This window comes from Dermacentor albipictus, chromosome 1 (assembly GCF_038994185.2).
Source record: "Dermacentor albipictus isolate Rhodes 1998 colony chromosome 1, USDA_Dalb.pri_finalv2, whole genome shotgun sequence".
Lineage (NCBI taxonomy): Eukaryota > Metazoa > Arthropoda > Arachnida > Ixodida > Ixodidae > Dermacentor > Dermacentor albipictus.
The window spans coordinates 198879447-198902596 of record NC_091821.1 but is presented as its reverse complement, the minus strand read 5'-3'; the positions used below and the strand labels follow the sequence as shown (position 1 = coordinate 198902596).

The following is a 23150-nucleotide window of genomic DNA, read 5'->3' as shown; positions in this document are numbered from 1 at the left end:
TTAGGACCAGGGTTTGAATTAAGTGGCAACCGCTCAATAGAATGGGCTACGCCTGATGCTCTTATGGTTACTTCTGCACATGGGTGACGAAGAGCTGAATTAGTGCCCTCAAGAATAGCCTGTAAAGGTGACTCATTAGTGAAATTTTCAGAAAAGTAATTATTAAAGACATCGGCTGTGGCTTCCGCGGGGACAGCGTTACCGCTTTCATTGGTGATTAAAGGAACTGCATGTTCATCTTTAGGATTGATCACTCGCCAAAATTTTGTACGGTTAGCTTTAATTATTTAGGTAACGTATAATTAAAGAAAGTGTCTTTAGCCCCATTAATTGCTGTGTCAGCCGTAGCGTGCGCCTCTTTGTACTTTTGCCAATCACTGTCAGCGTTTGTTTTGTTCGCTGTTTGGCATGCTCTCTTTTTCCAATAAAGAAGTTTTTTAACATCTCGTGTGAACTACGGCCCATCTGTTCTGGTTTTAATGGGTAATTTAGGGATACAAGCAAGTTCAATTTCTTCCATTTTAACACGGAAGACGATCCAGTTCTCATTTTTTGTCTGGGTATTGAACGTGACTTCGAACACGGGGTGAACTCATCCAACATTCGTTTCATTTTAGTAGTGTCAGCCCTGGAATAGTTTAGTATCTTCTTTGTGACAGTAGATTTTGCTACGAGGGACAGTAGAAGTGTACAGTGAACGAGTCTGTGGTCGCCAATTCCCTGAAGTACATTTGTATGAGCTTTGCCTGGAGTGTTTATGAATAGCAAACCAAGAATACGTTCGCCTCTAGCCAGCTCGTGTACCAGTTGGACCAAATCGAACATGCGTATTGGGTGAAGAAAGTGGGAATACTCGGGACGATTGGTCGAATAGTTCATAAAGGACGTTGTCCAATTTATACCGGGTAATTAAAATCGCCGCTTCATATTAGAATGCACTGTGGATGCACGCTGAACACGTGCTCTAATGAGTCATGCAAATGATCAATGAAGTCCGACTGGCTGCTGGGGGGGCGGCAACACGCACCTAGGACGAACGTGATGCCTTTATGTCTAAACATAACATACAGTAGTTTAAGCGGCGCGTCAATGCATAGGTGACGGCTGATAATAGGCCCGCATAGCGATCATTAGACCTCTTCCCCTGCAATCGCTCCTATCATTGCGAAAAACTTTCAAGTTACTCGGGAGGAATAGTTCACCGTTCGGAATATAAGCGGTTAGTCATGTTTCGGTGCGGATAATCTCCGCAGTACATGTGCGTATCATACTTATCACTGCGTCTAGTTTAGCGAGAATACTGCGGAAATTTGTGAGCAGCACAGAAAGAGGACGATTTCCGTGTGGCTTTGACTTGCGCAATGACCTTTGTTATTTAAGAAGACGCGCCTCCTGTACGGCTGTCTCGATTACCCTACCAAAGACTGCGTTGTATTTTGAACGTCTTACCATGTAGCTGAAGTTTGTTAAACTTGAGTGTGAAACGTTCGTTTTCCTTGCATTCGTTAGACGTAGAATGCGTTCGTTTCCGTTTTCCTTGAACGTTCGTTTTCCTTAAACTCGTCGTCTAGCAATACCTTGGGCTCGACATTCTTTAGTTTGCTGGCATTGCGCAGTACTTCTTTCTTCAACTTGAAGTTTAAGAACTTTATGATAATGGGGCGATTTTGTGCGGTTCGACGTATACCAATGCGGTGAGCTCGTTTAATGTCGTTATCCTGTAAGTGCAAACCTAAGTGAGCTGAAATAAAATATCTTATTTTCCTTTCAGTGATTGCGTAGTCCTCTTTTTCTTTCTCTGGTAGTCCCTTTATCCACAAGTTGTTACGTGTCGATTTGTTATTAAGATCATCTACAACGTCGCCCAACTCCTCGTTTGTATTTGATATGGATTGCCTTCATTTATTGTGTCATGGACAGAACCAGCATCATCCCTAATTTCGCGGATGCCACCAATGTCCTGCTCGATGCTACTAAGTTGCGATCTTAAATATCTGATATCTTTCTTTTTCTGTTAGGGTAGTCGTCGTTTTCTCAAATTTTCCCTGATTGTCATCCATGAACTCTCTGAGGAGGATAAGAACGTCCTCAGTCTTAGGCCTAGGGTTGGCCTTGACATCACCAGCACAAAGGAGGAGCAAGGCAAAGCACAAGGAAGCAAGCGCAAGAGAAGGCCTCGGCAAAAGTACACTGATACCATTTACAGGGCTGGTAGCTAAACTTCGGCGTTTTGAGCATGGGGAGAATGTGCCAATACGAGCATGATACATGCTGAGATCAATGGCCATGGCGCAGGTTTCATTCGCATTAACAAAACTCTTCAAGCAGCCAAAGGGGATCAACGGCCACTCAAGTACAACCACACTACAGAACAGCAACTTAGCGCTTGTAGCCTGTGGCCGCAAATCCCGGAGATTCCGTGTCGTTCCGCTGTTTTTCTACCGATGTGGCCTCGGCATCAACGCTGACGTCAGCAATGAGCGAAGGCATCGCCACCGGCCGCGACCGTGGCTTGGCAGTTCACACGATGTATGTAGCTTGTCTTCGTAACTTGATGGCGTCTGGTAAGACAAGTCGACGAGGTGCGCACGAGGAAAGCGTCGCCCACCTATAACAAAGCAGAACAGCTACTTAGCGCTTGTAGACTGTGGCCGCAAATAATGTTATTTTCAAATGGCATCCACAGTCCTGTCACCGGTAGGGGGGTTCAATTTGCTTAGAAATTCATCAGTAATATTACATAACCAATAAACGACATACCGAAACTGAAACGGGTACTTGCTGTCGTGTGACGTCACGATGAGTCAATGACCTCGGATCGTACACTACCATAATGTAAACACGCAGTACACGTGGCGCTAACGCCAAAGAAGCGAAGCTGGTAATGACTGCTGACGACACGGGGAGCTTTTACAGATCTTCCGAACTAGACAGCGGCAATTTCAGTGACGATTTCAGCAACAATGGCGGTGTAGTCTCGGACGTCACAAACACAGGGTGGTCAGTAAAAAGTAATGATTCGGGAACACGCAGCCAATCTTTAAAATTCATTTTCAGGAAAACTAAATGACTTGCAGCCATTTTGCTTGGCACAGGTAATCAGAGTGCAAAAGAGAACGTATATTCGAAATTTTATTAACATCAGTGGACATCGAAAAATTGCCGGAGTTGCCCTTTAAGTACAGTGCGGTGCTCCGGCACCGCCTATCAACGCCGCTTCTATCGGTGCTGAACTTCTGGCCATCCGACATGCAACACACTGGGTGACAGCCGCGAACCGTCGCCGACAGTGGTTACGATAATACGCCAGGCCTCAACTCGGCCGTTAGAGGACCTGAACAATATACAATGTCCACTATTTGGCAGAAGAAGTTCGCCTCGTGACTCCGCAGGCGCCCGGCCTGCACCGGGCACAGTGGATTCCTCGTGGCATTATTTCCACCCATACACAAGCTGACTCTGCTACCGACAACCCTTCCCAAGTGTTCCCCAAAAGGATTCGCTCGACCACAATGAGAATCTCCGCCGCAGCACAGATGATATTATTCCGCTAACTGGTTGAAACCTACGTGGCGGCAGCCAGGAGAAGGAGGTGTTGTGGAGGCTCCGTGTGGAGATAGCACTGGCTCCATCGATCACATACGCCTGGCCACAGAACTTGAGCTCACTGTTTCATGATGCGTGTCCATATTGATCGGCTTACCCGTCGGCAGCTACCACTAGGCAACTCTTGTGGTCGTACCCTGGCGTCAAGTGGATGGTGCGCCAGTACCTGCGAATAATGAGCCTTCATCTTAAGAGACCAAAAGATAATGATTCTTGACTTACTGGAACCCATCGTCAAGCCCAATTGACATATATTTCCCAAACCGACCTACATGAGTACATATCATATATCACTGTACAAGCTAAAATAAATAAGTAGATAAAGAGGGGGAGAGGGCAATTCTTAAGTTGCAATCGGGAACTATTGATATCGTAAAGTGATGCTACCTGTGCAGTGCTGTCTGTGTCTATTATGTTGTCCGTGTCTAATGTGCTGGGAAAACACCAAATATTCAGTGAAAGCTTTCTGATAAACATTTCAACACGTACAATCGGGGTTGTTAGGTTGTGGTGACATGCACATTGGTCAAATATGATCACACGACCACGTGGGTTTCCTTATTAACTGTAAAATATTAGAAGTTTTACCGCTGAGAGGGCAGCTATCTTGAAATCTAAAGCAATAAAAACAACAAAAGAAAAAACACAGAGAAGAAACTGTATAACAAAACACAACCGAAACAATTAAGTCTACGGACTACGAAGAAAATTGGACAGAACGAAAAAGAATGAGAAATTGCAAGCGTAAACGTGCAAGACGCTAACATGCAATATGACACAATATGCAATCCGAATAGTTAACTAGAACTCCTGCTCAATAATTAAAAGAGTACAAAAATATATGAGCAGGTCGTGGCACTGAAGAAGAAAGAAAAGCGCGCATACGCTATTGTTGAGAAAAGAATTAATGTCACTGCCCACGAAAAAAATCCTAGAGCTTTAAGAGTTAATCTCTATTTTATTGCGTGTGACCAGTGTGAAAATCTACAGCGCTGAAGTTACCACGGAGGAACTCTTGCAGGTGGTCACATTTTCGGTACTCAATGGGACAGTGCTCCACAGAAGCTTCCCTGATTTGCGTGTACTCAGATGACGTAATGGTAGCGAAACAGAGCAAAAATTAGGACGTGCGCACAACAACAAATAAGATGGTGTCGTTTCCCTTATACGATGCAGGAATTATGGCGTGTACGACCCCTCCTGGCGTAAGCGTCGTAGGAGCTTGTCTAATATACGGTCTCTTAGAGGATTTCGAAAAACCGAAGCAAAGCGGCAATGCTGTAATATAAAGGGGACATCGCAAGCTCCTCAAACCCCGCTGCCTGGTAATTTGAATTGCAGAGCACAAAGGAGTCGCTTCACATCAGATGACAAGGCAACAGGTGTCGTTATATCTCTAGAGTATCTGCTGCAGCCACAAGTTCATCCGCTACTTTTTTTTTTGTACTGAGCCAATAGTTCGAGTTTACTAAAAATAAATCTCACAACAAGAAAATGCCGCAAGAGTTAGTGTTTTAGCAATTTCAGAAGTGAGTGACGAAGCCTCACACGGGAAATAGGCGGCTTTTTGACTCAGACAAACTAAACCATTTTCTGAGGTGTGCAATGTCGGCATCGTGTGAAAGAGGGATGCTGGGTTTTTTTCTCTAAGGCAGCGACGCGAAATTTACGCACACATTCTTAAATGATCAAAGAAGCTGATACCGCAATATTTTGGAAATTACCTTTGCGAACTGAAATTGTGATCTTTTGCGTCCTAACTTAAATCACCAACGACCACCTAATGCATCTAACAGATGGAAACAAGGCGCAAGAAAATACACGTAAATAATAGGGCAGACAAACGTATACAGTGGATGCATTGATAATTTTTTTTAAAAAGCTGTACACCAAACAAGTCACTGCACAAGTTTAGTTTATTTATTTGCATCACGCGTTCATATCGTCATAGCCATATCACAAGAGCTAAACGGGCAGTGATGAAAGCGAACGGTTGCAGCAAGCAACTCTAGCCAAGAAAAAAGCCTGAATGGTTTACGGGTTCAGTCTCTGATACAGGACGCACAGATCAACTTCCTGTCCTGAAAAAAAAAAGAAAGAAAGTTTTTGCGACTTTGCAAACAAAAACAAGGAAGCACGAACTTCTCGCTCTGCCTCCCTTCATTGTCGCTACAGGTAACACAATGATCACATGGTTCTACAACTTGCCGCACGCCTTCATCTCTTCGCACCGCACGATTCGTACAAGGGGTTTTCCAATGGCCCCGCTGTCTTAGGAAAGCGTTCTTATCTGGTCCGCGCGACGAAGCATGACAACGACCGACGGTTTCCTTATGGCGAAGACGTTTAACAAGGGTTCCGACGCAACTGTGCCAATTGCAGCGTCAGACTCGTCACACACGACAAATGCGACGACGACTCATGTACGCACTGTGCATCTCGTATTGAGACTTTAATCACGTGCATATAAATAGCAGACCATTATCACGAGCGTCCCCTCCGCGTGTCGGTCGCGGACGTCTACGGAGGCCAGCCGACAGCGCCACTTCCGCTACGGTTCAAAACGAGGCTCCCTTTCTTCTGTTCGCGGCTCCATTCAACCCAACGACCTCCTTTCCATACAAAACAGTTCCTCAAAGCTTCCTTCGCCTTCATGGACCTCGTCTGTGCAGCAGGAGACGACTCTTTATACCTTGCACGCATCCGTGCATATGTCACAGCATTACTGAGATCTCAGCTGACATAACAGAGGCGTTGCACCGAGTGACTTAATGCAGGATAGAATGCAGATGAAGCTTTCAATCTTGGATGATGCGATCGCAACGGACATTCGGACTTCTCTGTGTGGCTTGGTAAAAGGAAAAAAAAAATTTAAAAGATGACGTCAATAGGGTACGAGCTTCCACGCACATTCAAGCTGTATATTCCGAACGCTCAATAACCGATCACAAGCGCAACGTTTTGCGTGGCCAGTCTCAGATAAAATGAGGCGTTGCATAGAGCGTTGCGAGAAGGCAGGTCCGCGTAATATGGTCGCTGCAGCGGGGCCGCAGGGCACGCACGCACGGACAAGCGAGTAAAAGCAAAGCCTACAGGGCAAGATAACTAGCCGGCGCACTTTGCCTTCACGCTTGATGACATGCGTGCTTGCGAGTTTCACGGTTCACGCTGCCGGCCCCGAGTAATTGCAAAATATTACGTTACCCCTGTATCAAGAGTCGGGTTGTGAAAGGCGTATTTTTTTTTTAGCTAGCATAGCATTACAAGACATAACAAGAATAGACAGTAACCAGGCGCCCACTCCATTCGTTGTCATCGCAGCAGTTCTGATACGGGCTCAGAACTTATTTGGAAAGTATAAGCAGTCGAGCTTCCTAATAAATTCAGAAAGCAATTAGGACCATATATTTCTCAGAACTTCAGTACATCTACTTTCGGCGAATGGCACTGCAGCCAAGAATGCCTCGTGCACAAGCTGTCTCTTTTATAGTTACATGCGAAACGCGAACTCGCATACCGTTTACGGGACATTTCTGTCTTGTGCTCGTGACGAGGATCTTTTTACTCTCGGAACGGAGTCGCAATATGCATGAACATTAAAAACATGTTGAAAGTTGCTAGAAATAAGTGCCTACTGCATGGCATTTCTCGCTGCGCGCCCGCGCCTCACGCACGTACGCACGCACACATACACACAAACGCACACAGACTTCGTGAGCTTGGCAACAAGTTTAGAATATTTAAGTGCAACCTGGGGATGGCCCCGTTAATTCCTAGCTGGCACGCAGAGACAACAAGAACATTTATTTTCTTCGTTTATTGGAGAACTCAAGGCTAGATCGGAGGAGTGGCCTGTACCAAGAGGAGGACATCAGCACCAGAAGGAAATCCTTGACTCTCATGTCGGATACTCTTTGGAAAGTCGGTCTAGAAGTGAATATTGAAGTAATATCTATAGGAGGCTCAACTCATTTAGGTTGTTAAGAAGCTAGGAGGCAAGTCACAGCGCATGACAACTACACTAAAGATTGTGATCAATAAATAATTTATCGTCCTCTTGATCTGCATCTATAAGCACTATAGGGCATACGTTCCAATAACAGATGGTCTGTGAACGGCTGCAACCACCTTTTAGCAAGTGGCGTTCATAGACAACTCACCCTGCAACCAACCAGACCCCTACCGTTAGTCCTTTATAGTTTTAATGCTATTGGGTTTAGGTCGAGTTAATATATATAAAAAATATATATTTACATGTCGTCACCTCCGCTTGTGACGATATGTAGATACACGCAGTCCAGTGACCTTCATTCCCTCGACACAGTTGCTGTGGACATCGGTTATGAGCCCAATACTCCTCGGTACGTTTAAAGATTCCCGTGTTATCATGAGAACCTTCCGTTAGTCATGAAAAAATATGACAGCACTTCACTGCTGCCTGAAGAGGTCCTACATACTCTCGGGCAACCTTAAAAAAGCTCCCCGTAATGAGCAGAAGCGTGCAGCTTGCATGCAGCATCAGACGCACGCTGTCCGCAGCACACGTCATTGGCAAGCAGTGCATGCGAGACACTCCAACTTAGTGAGACTTCCGCGAGAAGGCCTTTACTAAGTTCTTTGGAAAGTTCTCATTTGTCAAGTAGACAACCTGGAGTCCTCAAACAGAAAGTGAGGGAAATAGAGACGGTCAATTGGACGAAAAGGATCGAAATAAGGAAGTCCATAGGGTTTTACAAAGATGCCAGGCAAGAAATCGGGAAAGAGAGTTTTTGCGACAAATTTTTTCTGCAAAAGCAAGGCTCGGGTGTCACAATTTGAGGCCTGATCTGGAAGCACGCAGGAGCAACTGGGCCAGACATGTGTCTGCTGCAGAAAAAAATACGGAGGTGACTCCGCACATTGTGATAGAATGTTAAGATATTATCTCAAGCCGGAACCGTCGGCTATGTCCACCTTCCACTAGTGTTCAAAGCTACCCGCGGCGGTAGCCGAGTGGCTATGGCGATGCGCTGCTCAGCTCGAGGTCGCGGGTTCGATTGTGGCTGCGGCGGCATTAAAAAAAAAAAAGAAAAGAAACCTGATGGGACCATGAAAAGGGTAGTGGTTGAGATAAGCTTAAAGTATTGGTAAAGAAAAAATGCAGGGCAGAGACGGGGCCGCGGTCGTTAAAGGCATACGTAAGCTTACATGATAAAGTAGGGATAAGCAAAGTGCTAAACTGCAACACACATAGTAAAACCCGATGTGCTCAAGCAGGCGAGGTGTCTATTTTTGGTCACCCTGCTTCGGCTCCAATACTGTGTACGCGCCGCGTGTGGATCAACGCTGTGGATTGAGCACGACATGACCTACACGGAAAACCGACGGGGTTTGTCAGGGACCTATGCGGTTATTATCTGTTCACTTGTGCGAAGCGGCTGTGGCGTAGGGATTTTAACGGTTTGTTTGAAAACTAATGATCGCCGTTTGGTAGGCATAGTTAGATGTCTCTTTTACACGTGCCGTGCATGAACCAAAGCTGGACGAAAGAACGAACGAGCCGGATCGAGCTACTTTCTAACTAATAACGGTTGCTGCCAATAAAAGCAGTTTAGAGAATGCTTTTTTCAGAAGAGTTGTCATGGTGCGAGCTACTTCATGGTGTGCGTCGTAGCTCAAGGGTCATTGCTGCAGGCAGTGGAAATGCGTAGGAACGGATGCGAAAGGTGCGTCATATGTCGTGACTCCTTTGCGCCAGTTTACCATGCAGCCCAAGCTATATAGGCCCCTGTGCTTGCACACGCGTTTACAGTCGTAATAAAACGGAGGTTATTGCACCTGTTATTTCATTAATTTTTTACCTGGCAAAAACATTTGAATTGCGGCGAAACGTCCTTCTATATGAGAGCAGGACCTATAGAATTAGTTTCACTACGTCTGCTGCATCGCAGTGAAATTTGACGGCTCGTTTCCATAAAACGAAACGATCGTTTAAACCGAAAGAATGTCTTTAAATGCTCACTTTTTCAGATTGCATGTTCCCTGACTTCGAAGGAGAACCGCGTCGCAACTTGTAGCTGCCTGCAAATCAGTCGGTTTCAAAAGATGACGGCTGTAATTTGTGCACCAGAGTTGGCGCGCAGATCCTTGTTTGAAACTCCGTGTTCTCTAACTGTGTATTCAAACGATTACTCTGATCCTCAGGTTTAGAGTTAGCAGATGCGTACACTGTAAAAAATCAATGTGAAAAAAAAGAAAAACCGAAAATCTCTATTTTGCTAAAGAAAAATTCTTTCAGTCGAAGAAGCAGAGGTTATTTGATTTTCATAACAATTTTTTGTTCTGTTTATAGTCAGGCAGAATTTTCCTTATTTTAACAGAATTCTTCCCTATAGAACAAAGCGAAAAAGTTGTCATCAGTACTGCGAGCGAAATGATATTTGTTCGTCTCTTTACGAATGTTAACGAGACGCGTCTCGTTAACATTCGAGTGCACCTTCACGAGCCACGCGAGTATAGGCAGATAGATACAGCTGCAACCAGGGCGAGTTATGCGGGTCAGATCATGACTATATCAACTCGTAGAGTGGATGCCTGTATGTGTCGCGTACAGCCAGATGTTTTGGTGCCACTTGTCTTGTCAGTGGTCATATCTCACATGTTCTACGTAGCGTGCTTTTCTGCACATGTATGATCTGCTACAACCACATCCCAGCACTTGACTCTCTCGTACTACATGAAAGCTGCAATAATAAGGGCAGCAAAAGTTACTCCCTTAATTAAAAAAACTATGAACAGTTTTTTCTGTAAGCTTACAGGAAAACAATGTACAGAATATTCTGGTGAAATAAAAAAAAACGGGCTAACAGAAGAGAGAAGAACATATACGTTACAAAAATGTCCATACTTTTTCTGTTTGTTTCTTTTTTCACAATAAATTTTGAACAATAAATCCACTTGTAAATCCTAGCCGCAGAAATGACTCCTAAACCTGATCTCGAAGAAGTGTGCGTCCATGGTGCCGCGGCGCTTACGGCACCAGCAACGTAAACATTCACACCTCACTTCAACAAATGGCGGCATTAATCTCTGACGCTTCGGTTCGTAGACAAAGCCCCTTGACGAGAACGCTAGCATAGCATGTGTCACAGTCGTCGTCGGACCTGCTCCCGTGAACATTGATTCCGAAGTAAAGCAGCAATATGGACGGTTCCCTTGGTGTCATTGGCCGCCTCCGTTTCTTCATGATACGACTTTTATGACGGAATACTTGCAGAACGTAAATAGCTCACAGCACCTCGGGATAACACTGCGGTGCTGTGACAGGGTTTTGCGTCTTGCAAAACACTGTCCCGGCACACCGGTGGTTAGACTTCGCTGCGGTCGCGGTGGCTCCCCTCCCCGCTCGCCAGACGCAGCCGCAGGAGTCACGCTTGCGCTGTCAGGCTGTCACTTCGAAGTCGGCATAGAGTCAGCCGTCGGTCATAGAAGCCTCAAAATCGAAGGCTGACGCTCTACGAGAACCATCCGAACATTCATGATGCACTCGATTTCGACCACTCGAATGCGCAGCCACTTTTCAGAGAGCTACAGAGTGTTCGAAAGTTGCGCACACGTTTCGTTTATGTGCTTATATATATATATATATATATATATATATATATATCTGTACATCTATAGCAGATTGCGTCTTAGTTACTCTGTGGACTTACTCTGTGGACCGTCACGCATGCATGCTTCGGCGAATGGTTCAAGTGCGCGCCCATTCACTTATTCTTGACACGTTGGCGATAGAGTGGGCGTAAGTTTGCGTGTGAGTTGGGGTAGATGCTTGTAACTAAGGTGCGAAAAACATTCGCTGCCAGGAAGCGGCTACTCACTTTGTTATTGTGTGACGAGTGATACTTTTGCCGACATTCCAGGGTAGAAGTCACTTCTTTGGAGGTTAATGATACAATGCTTCAGGCACAGCGATGATTTTATTTTTATCCGCGGGGAAATCCGTGCATCGCGAAGGGCCGGCAACACAGGCAGCCCTAATGTAGCAGCGATCCGTGATCTTGGTCACACAGATTCATCATCATCATCAGCAGCAGCAGCAGCAGCCTGGTCACGCCCACTGCAGGGCAAAGGCCTCTCCCATATTTCTCCAACAACCCCGGTCATGTACTAATTGTGGCCATGCCGTCCCTGCAAACTTCTTAATCTCATCCGCCCACCCAACTTTCTGCCGCCCCCTGCTACGCTTCCCTTCCCTTGGAATCCAGTCCGTAACAGATTCATTCCATTGTTAATATGCCAGTCATTATTTTTGCAGCCAACTAGAGCACACGTCTTCCCTCTACCGCGCCACATTTTGCAGCATGAATGGAGCACAGTGTCTTAGCGAACGCCCATTTGCATTTCCAACAGCTTATTGCAGAGTTCTTACGCTAAAAGCATTCGTACCAGCCAATAGTGATGTTGGACATATTATTTTGCGAAGGCACGAAGGCATTCTGCGAGCTTCACTGTACGGCACGTTTCCGCCTGTGTCGTGGCATGCTTCAGCCGGCATGTTATACATCATATGGGTCCTGCGACAAGGCTAACTTGTCCAGTTAAAAATTAAAGCATTCAGGTATGTTTACCACACACTACACCTCTTAAATCTGACTAATTCGACCCTAATATTCGTAACGGCACACCGCGGGCCCCCAGGAACATCAGCCCACTTTTCTTCTGTGCTGAAACTCACATAAATCAACTGCAGTTTTATTCAAGTGATGGTCGCAAATATAGTAGCACACAGGCACACACGGGCACAAACTATTTCATATTTTTCAACTTAGATTAGCTTAGCGTCCACAAGTGGTATCGCAGACCAATATGCCGATGCTGCTCCGCTTAAATAGCACTCTGTCATCGTCTTTATATGTGCTAGTTGAACAGCGACGGCTAACTTCGGTGACACAAGATTTTTCACTCAAGGACTTCGAGCCGTTACCTGAGGCCACCCCAACAAAAACTGCCGGACCATTCCTTAATAAAGTTTCTTCTTCTTCTTCTTGTAAATAAACTCCTCGTATCTTTAACGGTTGCAGTCGCAATACAAAAAAAAAAAACTTGGAGGATGCTTAAGCTTCACCTTTGAGAGTGGTACGCGACTGCATTATCAGGCCCCATTGACGCCGACACACAATATTCTGCGACATGGGGCCTGATAGAAAACAGTGGCGCACCGATCCCGACAGCAGTGCAGGAATGAGCAATGGCTCATACCCCCATAAGGCAGAAGCTACAAGCAGTGATTCATCAATGGCTTATAAACCTCCGTAAGCAAGGATAAAGGGGTTTATGTTTGAGTTTACGCGTAACTGAATTATGTTTCCTCATGTATTGTAATTATTTTCTCGCATATTCAAATTACAATCCGACACTATCTTGTCTGTAGGTTGTGGTTAAGTCGGACTTTATGAATTTTCTGACGCATTTTACTTTGAGAAATTCGATCAGTTGAGCAACGCCTCTGCGCCACGCGGAGTGCCTGCGTGGTTGTGGTTCGGAATGTTTTTTTTTTTTTTTTGATGGACAACACCGCCGACGGCGGACGGCAACGTCGGGTTTTCTGCGACACGGGGCCCTTAACGCCACCGCTTTAAAACGCGCCGCAATGATATACTGCTTCAAGCGGTGACAAGAGCGAAAGTATGCCATACGGTCACTTATTATTTTGACAGATCAAAGGGTTTTCGTTACGCTCGCTTCTCGACGTGTCCGCCGCACGACGGGAACATTTGGCGCCAAAAACTAAGGAAGGAATAAAATTGGGATTGTGCCTTTGAAAGGCTATGAAGACGAAAAGGAATGAGCGCACTCTTAAAACGGTTGCACCCTTTTGGGTGTACATTTGTCCCACAACAATAATCGTCATCTGCCTCGCTTGCGTTTCCTTTCTTGAAAACTAGGTGTTCGCTACTTTCCTGTCGAGAATGCTGCGTCACACTGATAACGCGCATGCCGTTCGTGACTGGGAAGTACCGGGCTCGCAGCGTTAAAGGAAGGAAACGGGGGCAAGACAGATGACGATTATTGTTGTGGGACAAGATAAGCCCCAAAGGGTGTAAATTTTTTTTACAGTGCGGAGGCTGTGAGCGCGGTGCAATACTGGACGCCTTTTATCGCTGGAAGATTAGTTGGCCGCGCCAAAAGCCATGCAAGATAGGAGAGTCGGTGCTCCTGTCTCGCACACCACAGCTGCAAAGGGTCACAAAAGCGCTGCCGTGATTTGTGAAGGCTGCCGAAATGCGCGACCGTTTGCGATAAAGAGCAGATAATTTTAATTGTGTTGGAGACATCAACGCTTCCCTCCTGCTCTTGCTAAATTTCCACGACTTTACAATTTCCCCAATGATAGGCAGCCAACCGACATCAGTCCCCTGGTTAACGTTCCTGCCTTTCATTTATCGTAGCCTCTATCTCTCTCTCACGAGGCAAATATTTAAATTTTACGCATGCGCAAGCCGCACAGCTTATCAGAAAAAGAAAGACGGCAGGAAGACCTCCTACTATCCTGCATACACCCGGCCCCTCATCTTCCTGGAAGGAAAGCAGTAGACACAGACAGTCCTTGTCAAGTGGCAGCCAGTGTAGTACGCCACTGCCTTTTGTGCTTTTGCCAGTGTTATCATAGCCATACTCTAGCTACATCATTGTTTGAAAACAAAAAGGTTAAAATCCATGAAGGCTGCGGCTCAAAACTAGAAAAGGAAAAGAAAGTTCGCATTTGTGTGCCTGTAAAAGATGCAACCTGAACATTCCACAAGGTCGTGAAAAAAATGTTGCTATTACAAAAGTCCATACAGTACGCTAGAAAATTTGTGCAACGGTTCACAGCATCAAGGCCAAGAATTTCTCAAATGCGATTTTCGCCAAATTCGTGGCAACAGGGGCCAGAGTGAATAATAAACTATGTAGCTCCCGAACAATTAAATGAATGAATTCTGAGGTTTTACATGCCAGAACCACGATATGATTATGAGGTGCGCCGTAATGTGAGACGCCAGATTAATTTTGATCCCCAGGGGCCCTTTAACGTGCCCCCCAATGCACGGGACACAGGTGTTTTCGGATTAAGCCCCCATCGAAATGCGGCCGCCGTGGCCGGGATTTGATACCGCGGCCGCTAAGCCACCACGGCGGGTCCCCAAACCATTTAATTTGACCATTCGCGTGAACACCAATAAAGATTTGCCAATGCTATTAAATAAATGTCCATCGCCAGAGTTCAGGAGACGACACAGGTAGAGAGAGATAACATTTTAATTTGAGAAAAACAGAGGGTTCGGCGGGAGCAGATTCGTCTCTGACCTGCTATATGTGTTGGGGAAAGAGCGAAGAAGAAGCAGAGAGAGTTACTGGGGAGGACGATGGCATTGTACATGGAACTTTGTGTACGTGCGATATGCACACATATTCTGAGCTTACACCTCATCCACGTCGCAATGCGCAGACGTCTGTCATGTAGTTCTAGAGCACGCAGGTAAGGCCGCTCTCCGTTAAAAATGTCATGAGGGCTCTTGTTGCTCGCAGTGCACTTTGATGCTGTTCCATAGCGCTAGTACGTTCGGCTCCGAAAGCGGTTTGTCGTCCAAACCAGACAATATGGCCTTAAGTGTCTGTCGTTTTGTACGCTTTACAAAATTTAATGGGACCTCATAGTAGCCTATACCGTTCAGTGGCTGCAAATCAGTGCGGTTCCGATATCAAAATGTGCACAATGAAAAAATGTACACAGTTAAAATGTACATATTATGGAAAACCGCAGCTAGGCACGTCGCATATGGTATCCGTGACATATCCTAGAAAGCTATAGGCTTCGAAATGCCGGCCCTCTGAGGGCTGCATTGCCCCAAATTTCACTGTGCTCTTACAGTGCCAATTTTTTTCTGCTCTTACCTACGGCAGACGGCTTCAAAAGCGAGTGCAAAAGCGATAAGAAGAGCGAACTTCGAACCGAACACCGTTACCTTGATCGCTTCATTAGTCGCTTGCTTCCGCATTAACCTCTCCCTACTGTCAGGTGCAACCGGGCCAGGTTAGCAGGAGAGCCATAATGGCAGGTTTATTATCATTAACTCGGCGTACTGGCGAGGACCCTGGGAACCATTACGCGGACTGAAGCCCCGCGAGGGCGGTGGGCAGAGCAGAAGTCGAAATTCGAGCCATCAGTGTGAAGCGAGTGCCCTGGGATCCGACCCTCATATGACTTAATTAGAGGGCCCTGGAGAGTCCCTTGCCTTTCCTGCAGGGATTCCTTTTGCGAGCTCTTTGGGGGATCGCGTGGGATGGTTGACCCCTCTTGCAGACACCTCCAGTGAATCCAAGATCAGTCCCTTGTTCCTGGTCTTCGCTAAAGAACACGCGTCAGTTAGCGACAGATAAGTAATAATGCTCTCTTGGCCGCTTTTCCTCGCTCAGCTGCAGGTCCCACACTCCCTGCCTAGGTTCGGTACTTCTTATTTAACACGATAATGTGCAAAGAGCGTATTCGAATTATTATTTGTAAGATTACGCAGTTAAATCCTAGTGAATATTTTAACTTGGCTATGTTTTATGTTCTATACTCATTGCGGCGATGAGCCATCTGTCATCGTGATGAAAGCGAGTTATAGTGATGATTTCATACAAATCTTGCCCGTGGCACAATAATTTTTTGCATTTCCCGCATTGATCTAGAGCCATTCTAACTACGTCATACTTGTGTTATAATATATTCTCCACTTTTACAACAGCGCGGCTTAATATAAATGTACAATTTATTCTCGCAAGCAGTAAACATTGACAAACGAAGAAATGACAGGACACGCTTAACGCTTAAGTGTGTCCTGTGCCCTATTTTATCCTTGTCTGCAACGTGCTACGTTCACTCCTCGCAATTAATCGCAAAAAAAGAAGAAAGAAAAACGCCACCACCACTACCATTACCATTAGCCACCGAGCCGATCCCAACACTGAGAGGCTGACTGAAGTAGCCACTTTGGATGGCCAACGGCACCTGGCGGACTTCATCAGTGAAGCTATGGAGAACGTTGTCAGTGAGGCTCTGGACCGAGTTACTTGTTTTTCATGCCCTCCTCTACTAATCAATAAAGTTTATTATTACTATTTCTCTCTCTCTCTCTCTCTCTCTCTCTCTCTCTATATATATATATATATATATATATATATATATATATATATATATATATATATATATATATATATATATATATATGTGGACAAATAATCGTATGTACCGGATCCCGTTTCACTTCATCTAGGAAAATGGCTTTCCTTGTTTAATTTAAAATTTACTCTAAACTGGACGGAAAGCTTGGCAATAGAAAGAAAAGAGTAGTAAAAGTCAAACAGCAGTAATGACTGCGCTAATTGTGGCACCTCGGGAGCTTCGGTAGAGTACATAGTCATCGAATGCTCAATATCTGGCCAGCGTTGAGGAACACTCATCATCGTCTTGGCGTCTTGAATAGGTGCCCTTTACTTGTAAAGAAGACGCTTGGGCCTTTGTTTTGCCCTTTTACACAAAGAAGCTGTTAAAGCCTTGCATGATTTCCTTGCTGACAGTGACCTGATAGTCCATTGTGAATAAGGCTGGTATACAATATTTACCGAGCATATTTTATCGCACTTCAACGATGACTCTCTCGCATCATGACATTTCGTGTGCTTTGGACGGTGTGAAGTTTTCCATGCCAATTTAACACCCTGGTGCCTTTTTCGCGTCCGTGTTATTGTCCTAAAGCGAAGCTTTATATGGCTAGGTGAAACGAAAATCCGCTTGTCCGCGCCTGTGTACACTATATTTAAGGGCATATTATTATTGAACTTTAGGTTCACTAAATAATGTCATGTTCAGTAGAACGTCTAACTGTAAGTTGGTTGTTACAGTAGCGCTGTACTTACGCAACATTAGGACTGAGGGCTGAAATGTTCCTCGCTGCATCATTCCTGAGCCTATCACAAGGATATTCCGCGATTCTCCGGCATATTATTTTTAAAGAATAAATGTAGCCTTAGCACGCACACTCTTGAAATTGGTAGTGTATTTTTCAGATCAAGAGATCTCGTTATGAGGATTTTTGTTTTGTTCATTTTTTAACAGAATTACAAGATGCCGAACTTGACGCAAGAAAACCTGTCATGGAGCGTGGTGATGCTGGCTGCCTGGATTTGCAGAGCTTGACACCACACGGAGGCGGCCATGGGTCACTGTCGACGCCAACTTTTTCGTCCTACTCAAGCAAGAACATCCCTGTGGCGAACAATAGCAGTAACCACAGCGTTCACGACACATCTTCGGACGATGGCAGCGGGCCCATCTCACCGAGGATTCAACGTTCCTCTCTGCGTCACCACGGCGCCTATCACGATGACCGCTCATCGGGAAACTCTCTAGTCATTGTGGACCCTCTGGAAGGTTCTCGACCAAAGATATGGTCACTGGCGCAAACTGCCACGTCAGACAGCCCACCCGGTATGCGCCGCTCACCGGCTCCGCCACTCAACGATCGCTATGGTTTTCAGCAAAGACTAGTCAGCGAAGCCAACGCTGGAACGGCAGGGGCAACATCTGGCTACTACCGCGACTTACACACGGATCCGAGCTTCATGTCCACGACACAGCCCCTACATGCGCAGCTGGGCCACCAAAGTTCTAAGCAGTCTGCATCCTGGATCAATGGCCACTCTCCTATGGCTCCATCATCAGCATCTTCAGCCGGCCACACTGACGTCCTGAACCTGACCCCCGAAGGGTCGCCGACTTCCTACGTCTTGAGCCGCCCGAGCATGGGCTGCATATCTCCCCAGCCACCGCAGACAGCGTTATCGACAGTTGGAAGGAGGTTTGCCCTGGCGGAGGAGAAAGAATCAGCAGCGGCACGCCACGAACAGTGCTTGGTGAAACCGGAAGGCAGCGTGTACGAGACAAACGTGCATGACATGGCCGTCGCAGAGGGGGCGAACTTTTGCCGGAGACAGGCTCTGATGACACTTCAAGGGAGCTGCCTCACAGAAGCTGCCACCTCAGCAGCGCTGGCTGCTTCTCGGCTTCCGGTCCACTCGACCTACATGACTGCTGGAGAGAAGATCGAGAAAGGTAAGATGCGGCCTCAGCGCCGCAACATTTCCTTTCGGGGCATTTACTCGTTAAGTGTACCTCGCGCAAGATAGAAAATGTGTTCGAACCTCAGACAACTCTCAGAGGCATTGTAGATGATACGGACGCGCCGCCCCCTTACTCTAAAAGAGTGCAGGACACATTGTGAAACCTTAGGGACTAACTAGGGCTTGGCGACTATACCACCAGCGTTTTCTGAACACATAAGTGCTAGCTAAAGTTTTGTACATATAGAGTTTCTTCCTGAAGCGTGGCCTCTTACCTACCTTCTACAGTCATGCGTGCAAACATTCCCCTCCTCCCCCACTTCCATTTTTGCTCGCACATTCTGGTATGCATAGGATACAAGTGCGATACTTATACGTCAATCCATGCTAGTTGAGACAACACGATTGCCGTCACCAATCAGGCAGCAAACCTGGCGCATTCCACAACTCTATTGCCTTCGATGTACTCTCTTCACCCATTTGAAGTGTGCGTGATATCATGCATGGCAAAGGGGGCAGGCGAGGATGCGCTTGGAGAGCTTTGTTTACATCGATGTTGTGAGTAAGTGTTCATGATAGGGGACATAATTCGAATCATGAATCACGAGGGAAATAAATTACACTGTGTGCCTTGACGTTCCGCAGCCGCACATTTGGTTATGGGGAACGCTATAGGGACGAGGTGAGGATTACGTGTGATCACTTGAGATTCTTTAATGTGCTGCCGAAACACGATACATGGACATTTTTCATTCCGTTGCTATTGGAATTTGGCCGCAGCGACTAGGAATAAAATTGTCATCCTTGTGCTCAGCATATGAACGCCATAGCCATTAGGCCACAACATTTGCCTGGTTGTAGAACTATTTACTTGCCACATATTAGGTAATATGAAGGCTGATCTTAAGTGTTCATTACTTAAGCTAACTTAGTGAATTTTAGACAATATTCTAGAAAGAGAGAAATGGCATTCTATCGATATTTGAAAGGGCCCTGTTTAAAATGTGAACATAACAGTTTAAACTGTACTCTCAATCAGGAAACAAATTCATCACACGTGAAACATTATTAATAACAACCATGTAAACATATAAAGACACGACACAGCGAAAGGTGCGTAACTTTCTCTACCCAAAGTAGTCAAATATGCACCAAGTTGTTTACTTTGTCCAGATATCTCTTAGGCAAGACCTATCTGGCAAACCAGTTTTCCTGTAGCTATATGAGATTTTGACTACTTCTCGAAATAAAGGAAAAGTCTCACAATTACAGCTCTGTCTTTGATCTGCCTTTGGACGGCCTGAAGAGCAGCAATAAGTTGTGCCTCTGCCTGGCAGTGGCCAGCCTATTCCTTCTCATTTTTTTCTTTGTGTTTGTTTCTACATACAACCTAAGACTAATAACAGTATATCGGTCATCACTCAGTGGTTGTCTGCGCTTTAAATTGAGTCTAAATCGGTCATGCGGACTATGTTTACCGCTAAAACAGCTTAGCTATACTACTCAGTTGCTGAACATGGTTTTCGAGCTTCTTCGTACAACACGGTATTAGAGAATAATATCCACACTTTAAGCTAACAAATGTCACCAAGTAAAACACGTTCATTAACGAATGTGTTTTGTTGGATATTACATTGGCTTTCATGCATTTTTTATAAATCATTCCATCAAGGGTTCATGACGAGACATAGCAGACCCAGCTAGAAAGCTCGCTCATCGGAAGCTCCTGGAAGGCTTCAGTCCATTTTGTACCTGCGCTTTCACCCAAATCTGCGGACAGGCTAAAGTTTGCGAAGCGCTTGGCTGTTCCGGCTAAAAGCCTGCCTGGCGACTGTTGAGCGAGGGCGCTTTTCGAAGCCCTCTGGAGAGGCAGAATCGACCGGCGGATGTGCGCCGACACGCGCTGAGGAAGCCACGGTTGCGGAGTGATCTCCTCGGGGACCCAAACACAAACTTTGTCTCCGAGGCCAGCCTTTTTCCGGCAGGCAGTTTTCCCCGGCACACTCAATTAAGGCGTCAAGCAGGTTACCCGGAAAACCATACGCCGGTGGGGGAAAGCGAGACCGTGAAGGCGGACCAACCGAGCGCGGGCGGCAAAAACATGCGCCGCCACCGGCTTTTTCGCGAGCGCGTGGCGGCGCGAGAGCTTCATTTAAATATTCAGAAGGAGCCCTCTGATGGGGCTCCATTAATGGGGGCGGAGCCTGCAAATTAACGTCGGCTGGCTTCCCCCCTTTCTGTTCTCTGGGAGTGCCTCACCGCGTGCATCGCGACGAGTCCTACTGGCGCGCCGCTATTCAAGACCGCTGCGCTGGGGAGAGGGCTGCTCATAAGCGTGACTGACATCAAAGGAGGGATACGGCTTTTATGCGCCTAATGACAGCGAAGAGAAACGCTACGCCGCGCCAACCCCAAAGCATCAATTAGGGTCGCCTTGCCGGCCCGCCGCGTTCAAACTCTTTCAACGGGCTTTCATTACACTCGGGACGCAGACGCAGTCCCGAGTGCTCATGGGTTGGTCAGGTCACTTGGCCCAGCAGCTCTATCAAGATCGCGACTGACTCGGGGCCACGTATGCGATAATCGTTGCAGGCACACGAATATTTTCTTGTACACCTTCGTGGCTGTCTTGGCTTGTGCATGGGGGCGGTTGAGACTGCCTTGAGTTTTTCTTAATTGAAACTGGTCAAGCGGCTAAATACTTCCGGCGAGAACTTACTGCAGCTATAGTGCCGCAGTGCCTTTCAGCAAGATTTCAGACTCACCGTTTGGAATCAGTAGGTGATATTCAAGATGCGAATGGTCTAGCGTCGTGCCTTTCGTATATTGCTGTTGCGCACTTCACAGTCACCGCTGTTTCCCATTCGACGAAAAGCTTCCAGCTATATCGCACTAAGCGTCATCTACTGTGGTACGTTTGAATTTAGCGAAACGCTTATTCCGCTGTTTTGCGGAACGATATACTAGGGCAGCTTTTACCTTGCTTTCAATCGCTAAAACAGGGAGACGCAGCTGTAATGGAAAGCTGCGTTTACTCTTTGCTACCAACGGCTCCAACTTCGCTGCTTCGCTGATAGCGATGTTCGTCGAAGCTGAACTTAATAAGGCTCCAAATTTTATCAAAAAGTTACGAAACAAAACTTTTTTGGCAAAGAAAAACATTAAGGCATACTTTTTTATGTTATAATAGAGGTGCTCAATACGGGGCTATGACTGTACGCTTTGTCTGGACATTTACAAAGGTAGCCTTTCCAGCCTTCTACCACAGTCATTAGGACACATGTGAAAGCATATCCAAAAGCAATGCCCGAAGGTAAATAGCACTTAACGGGTTGCAACTCAAGTGGACATATTACGCGTCGTTCACAAGCATGAAACATGTCCGCAAATGCACTGGTCATCTTGTGTGGCACCTCGTGTGATCTGCTCATGTAGTAGCTGGAAACTGTGGAAGAAAAAGCCATTGCCTTCTCAAAGCACTTGGCCAGTGGTCCCAACGTATTTAGAATTTCAGACCACACTTCACCGGTGTTGCGCCACTCTGCCCTTATGTCTTCCCTATTACTTCATCCTTTGATAAATCATGCAAAATATGTGCCATGAGTGCATAGTCACAAGCTCACAAGTGACGTGATGTGGGCGATATATCCACGCAAAGTGTACTCGTGTTTAGTAACTGAGGTAACGAACTTCGCGGACACGTGCATTCACCTTCTGGGCGAGCTTTCGCTGTACGCCAGCTCGCAAATGGCCTGCAATTGCGGGTATTACATTAACGCTTCCTCGCGCACACGGATTTCCGCTAAACATAGTAGGGGACTGAGGGCAAGAAGTTATAGTATCGCTAGTTGTTTTTACACACTCTTCTTTCTTCCTCTGACGTGGGGAAGGAAATGAGAGAATATAACCTTTGTTTCTTGTTCTTATGCCCTAACAGGTAAAGTTGGATCTGCGCACTTGCAAACTTCAGGCATTGGTGGCGGAAATTCAAACTCCTGCATGTCCAACAGCACAGCGTTCAAGCCTGTTCCTAAGAGGTAAGCGAGCAAGTTCTGCTTTTGTGAACGCAGCATCAAATAAAAAAAAACGATATAAAAAACAAAACGATAGAAGTAAAACGAGGCGTATATTCCAAAACAAAGATAGACTTTCCATGCATTGGGTGATATCAGGGTCGTTCAATACTTTTTAATGCTTTCTTTAGTGATCAGGAAACTAAGCTGCCGCTGGATGCCCCACTGCAGACAAGAGTGCTACGATCAACGCCGGTGTCCGCTTGCTCTGGAAGTTTCTATTGTAGCGATCGACCCGTTCACATGGTCTCGCAGTAATCTTTTGGTTATTTCGCATTCTGGTATTCCCTTCACTTGCGTGGAACAAACATATGAACAAAGCTTAGCGGTGAAATTGCAGCTTGT

General features: G+C 46.0%; 1 protein-coding gene and 1 long non-coding RNA gene across 2 annotated transcripts in view; one reads left to right on the top strand and one right to left on the bottom strand.

Moving 5' to 3' along the window:
- Window positions 1-23150, top strand: part of LOC135903136 (iroquois-class homeodomain protein IRX-4-like) — a 132561-nt gene that overhangs the window by 93762 nt on the left and 15649 nt on the right. The window contains exons 6-7 of the mRNA XM_065433532.1: window positions 17729-18724; window positions 22670-22769. Of these exons, the coding sequence (XP_065289604.1) occupies window positions 17729-18724; window positions 22670-22769 (1096 nt within the window). The remainder of the gene's footprint in view (window positions 1-17728; window positions 18725-22669; window positions 22770-23150) is intronic.
- LOC135903137 (uncharacterized) overlaps window positions 869-23150 on the bottom strand; it is a 61699-nt gene continuing 39417 nt past the window's right edge. Inside the window, exons 2-3 of the long non-coding RNA XR_010564733.1 lie at window positions 3570-3772; window positions 869-2608 (exon numbers count right to left, since the gene is read on the bottom strand). This is a non-coding gene — a long non-coding RNA (uncharacterized lncRNA). The remainder of the gene's footprint in view (window positions 2609-3569; window positions 3773-23150) is intronic.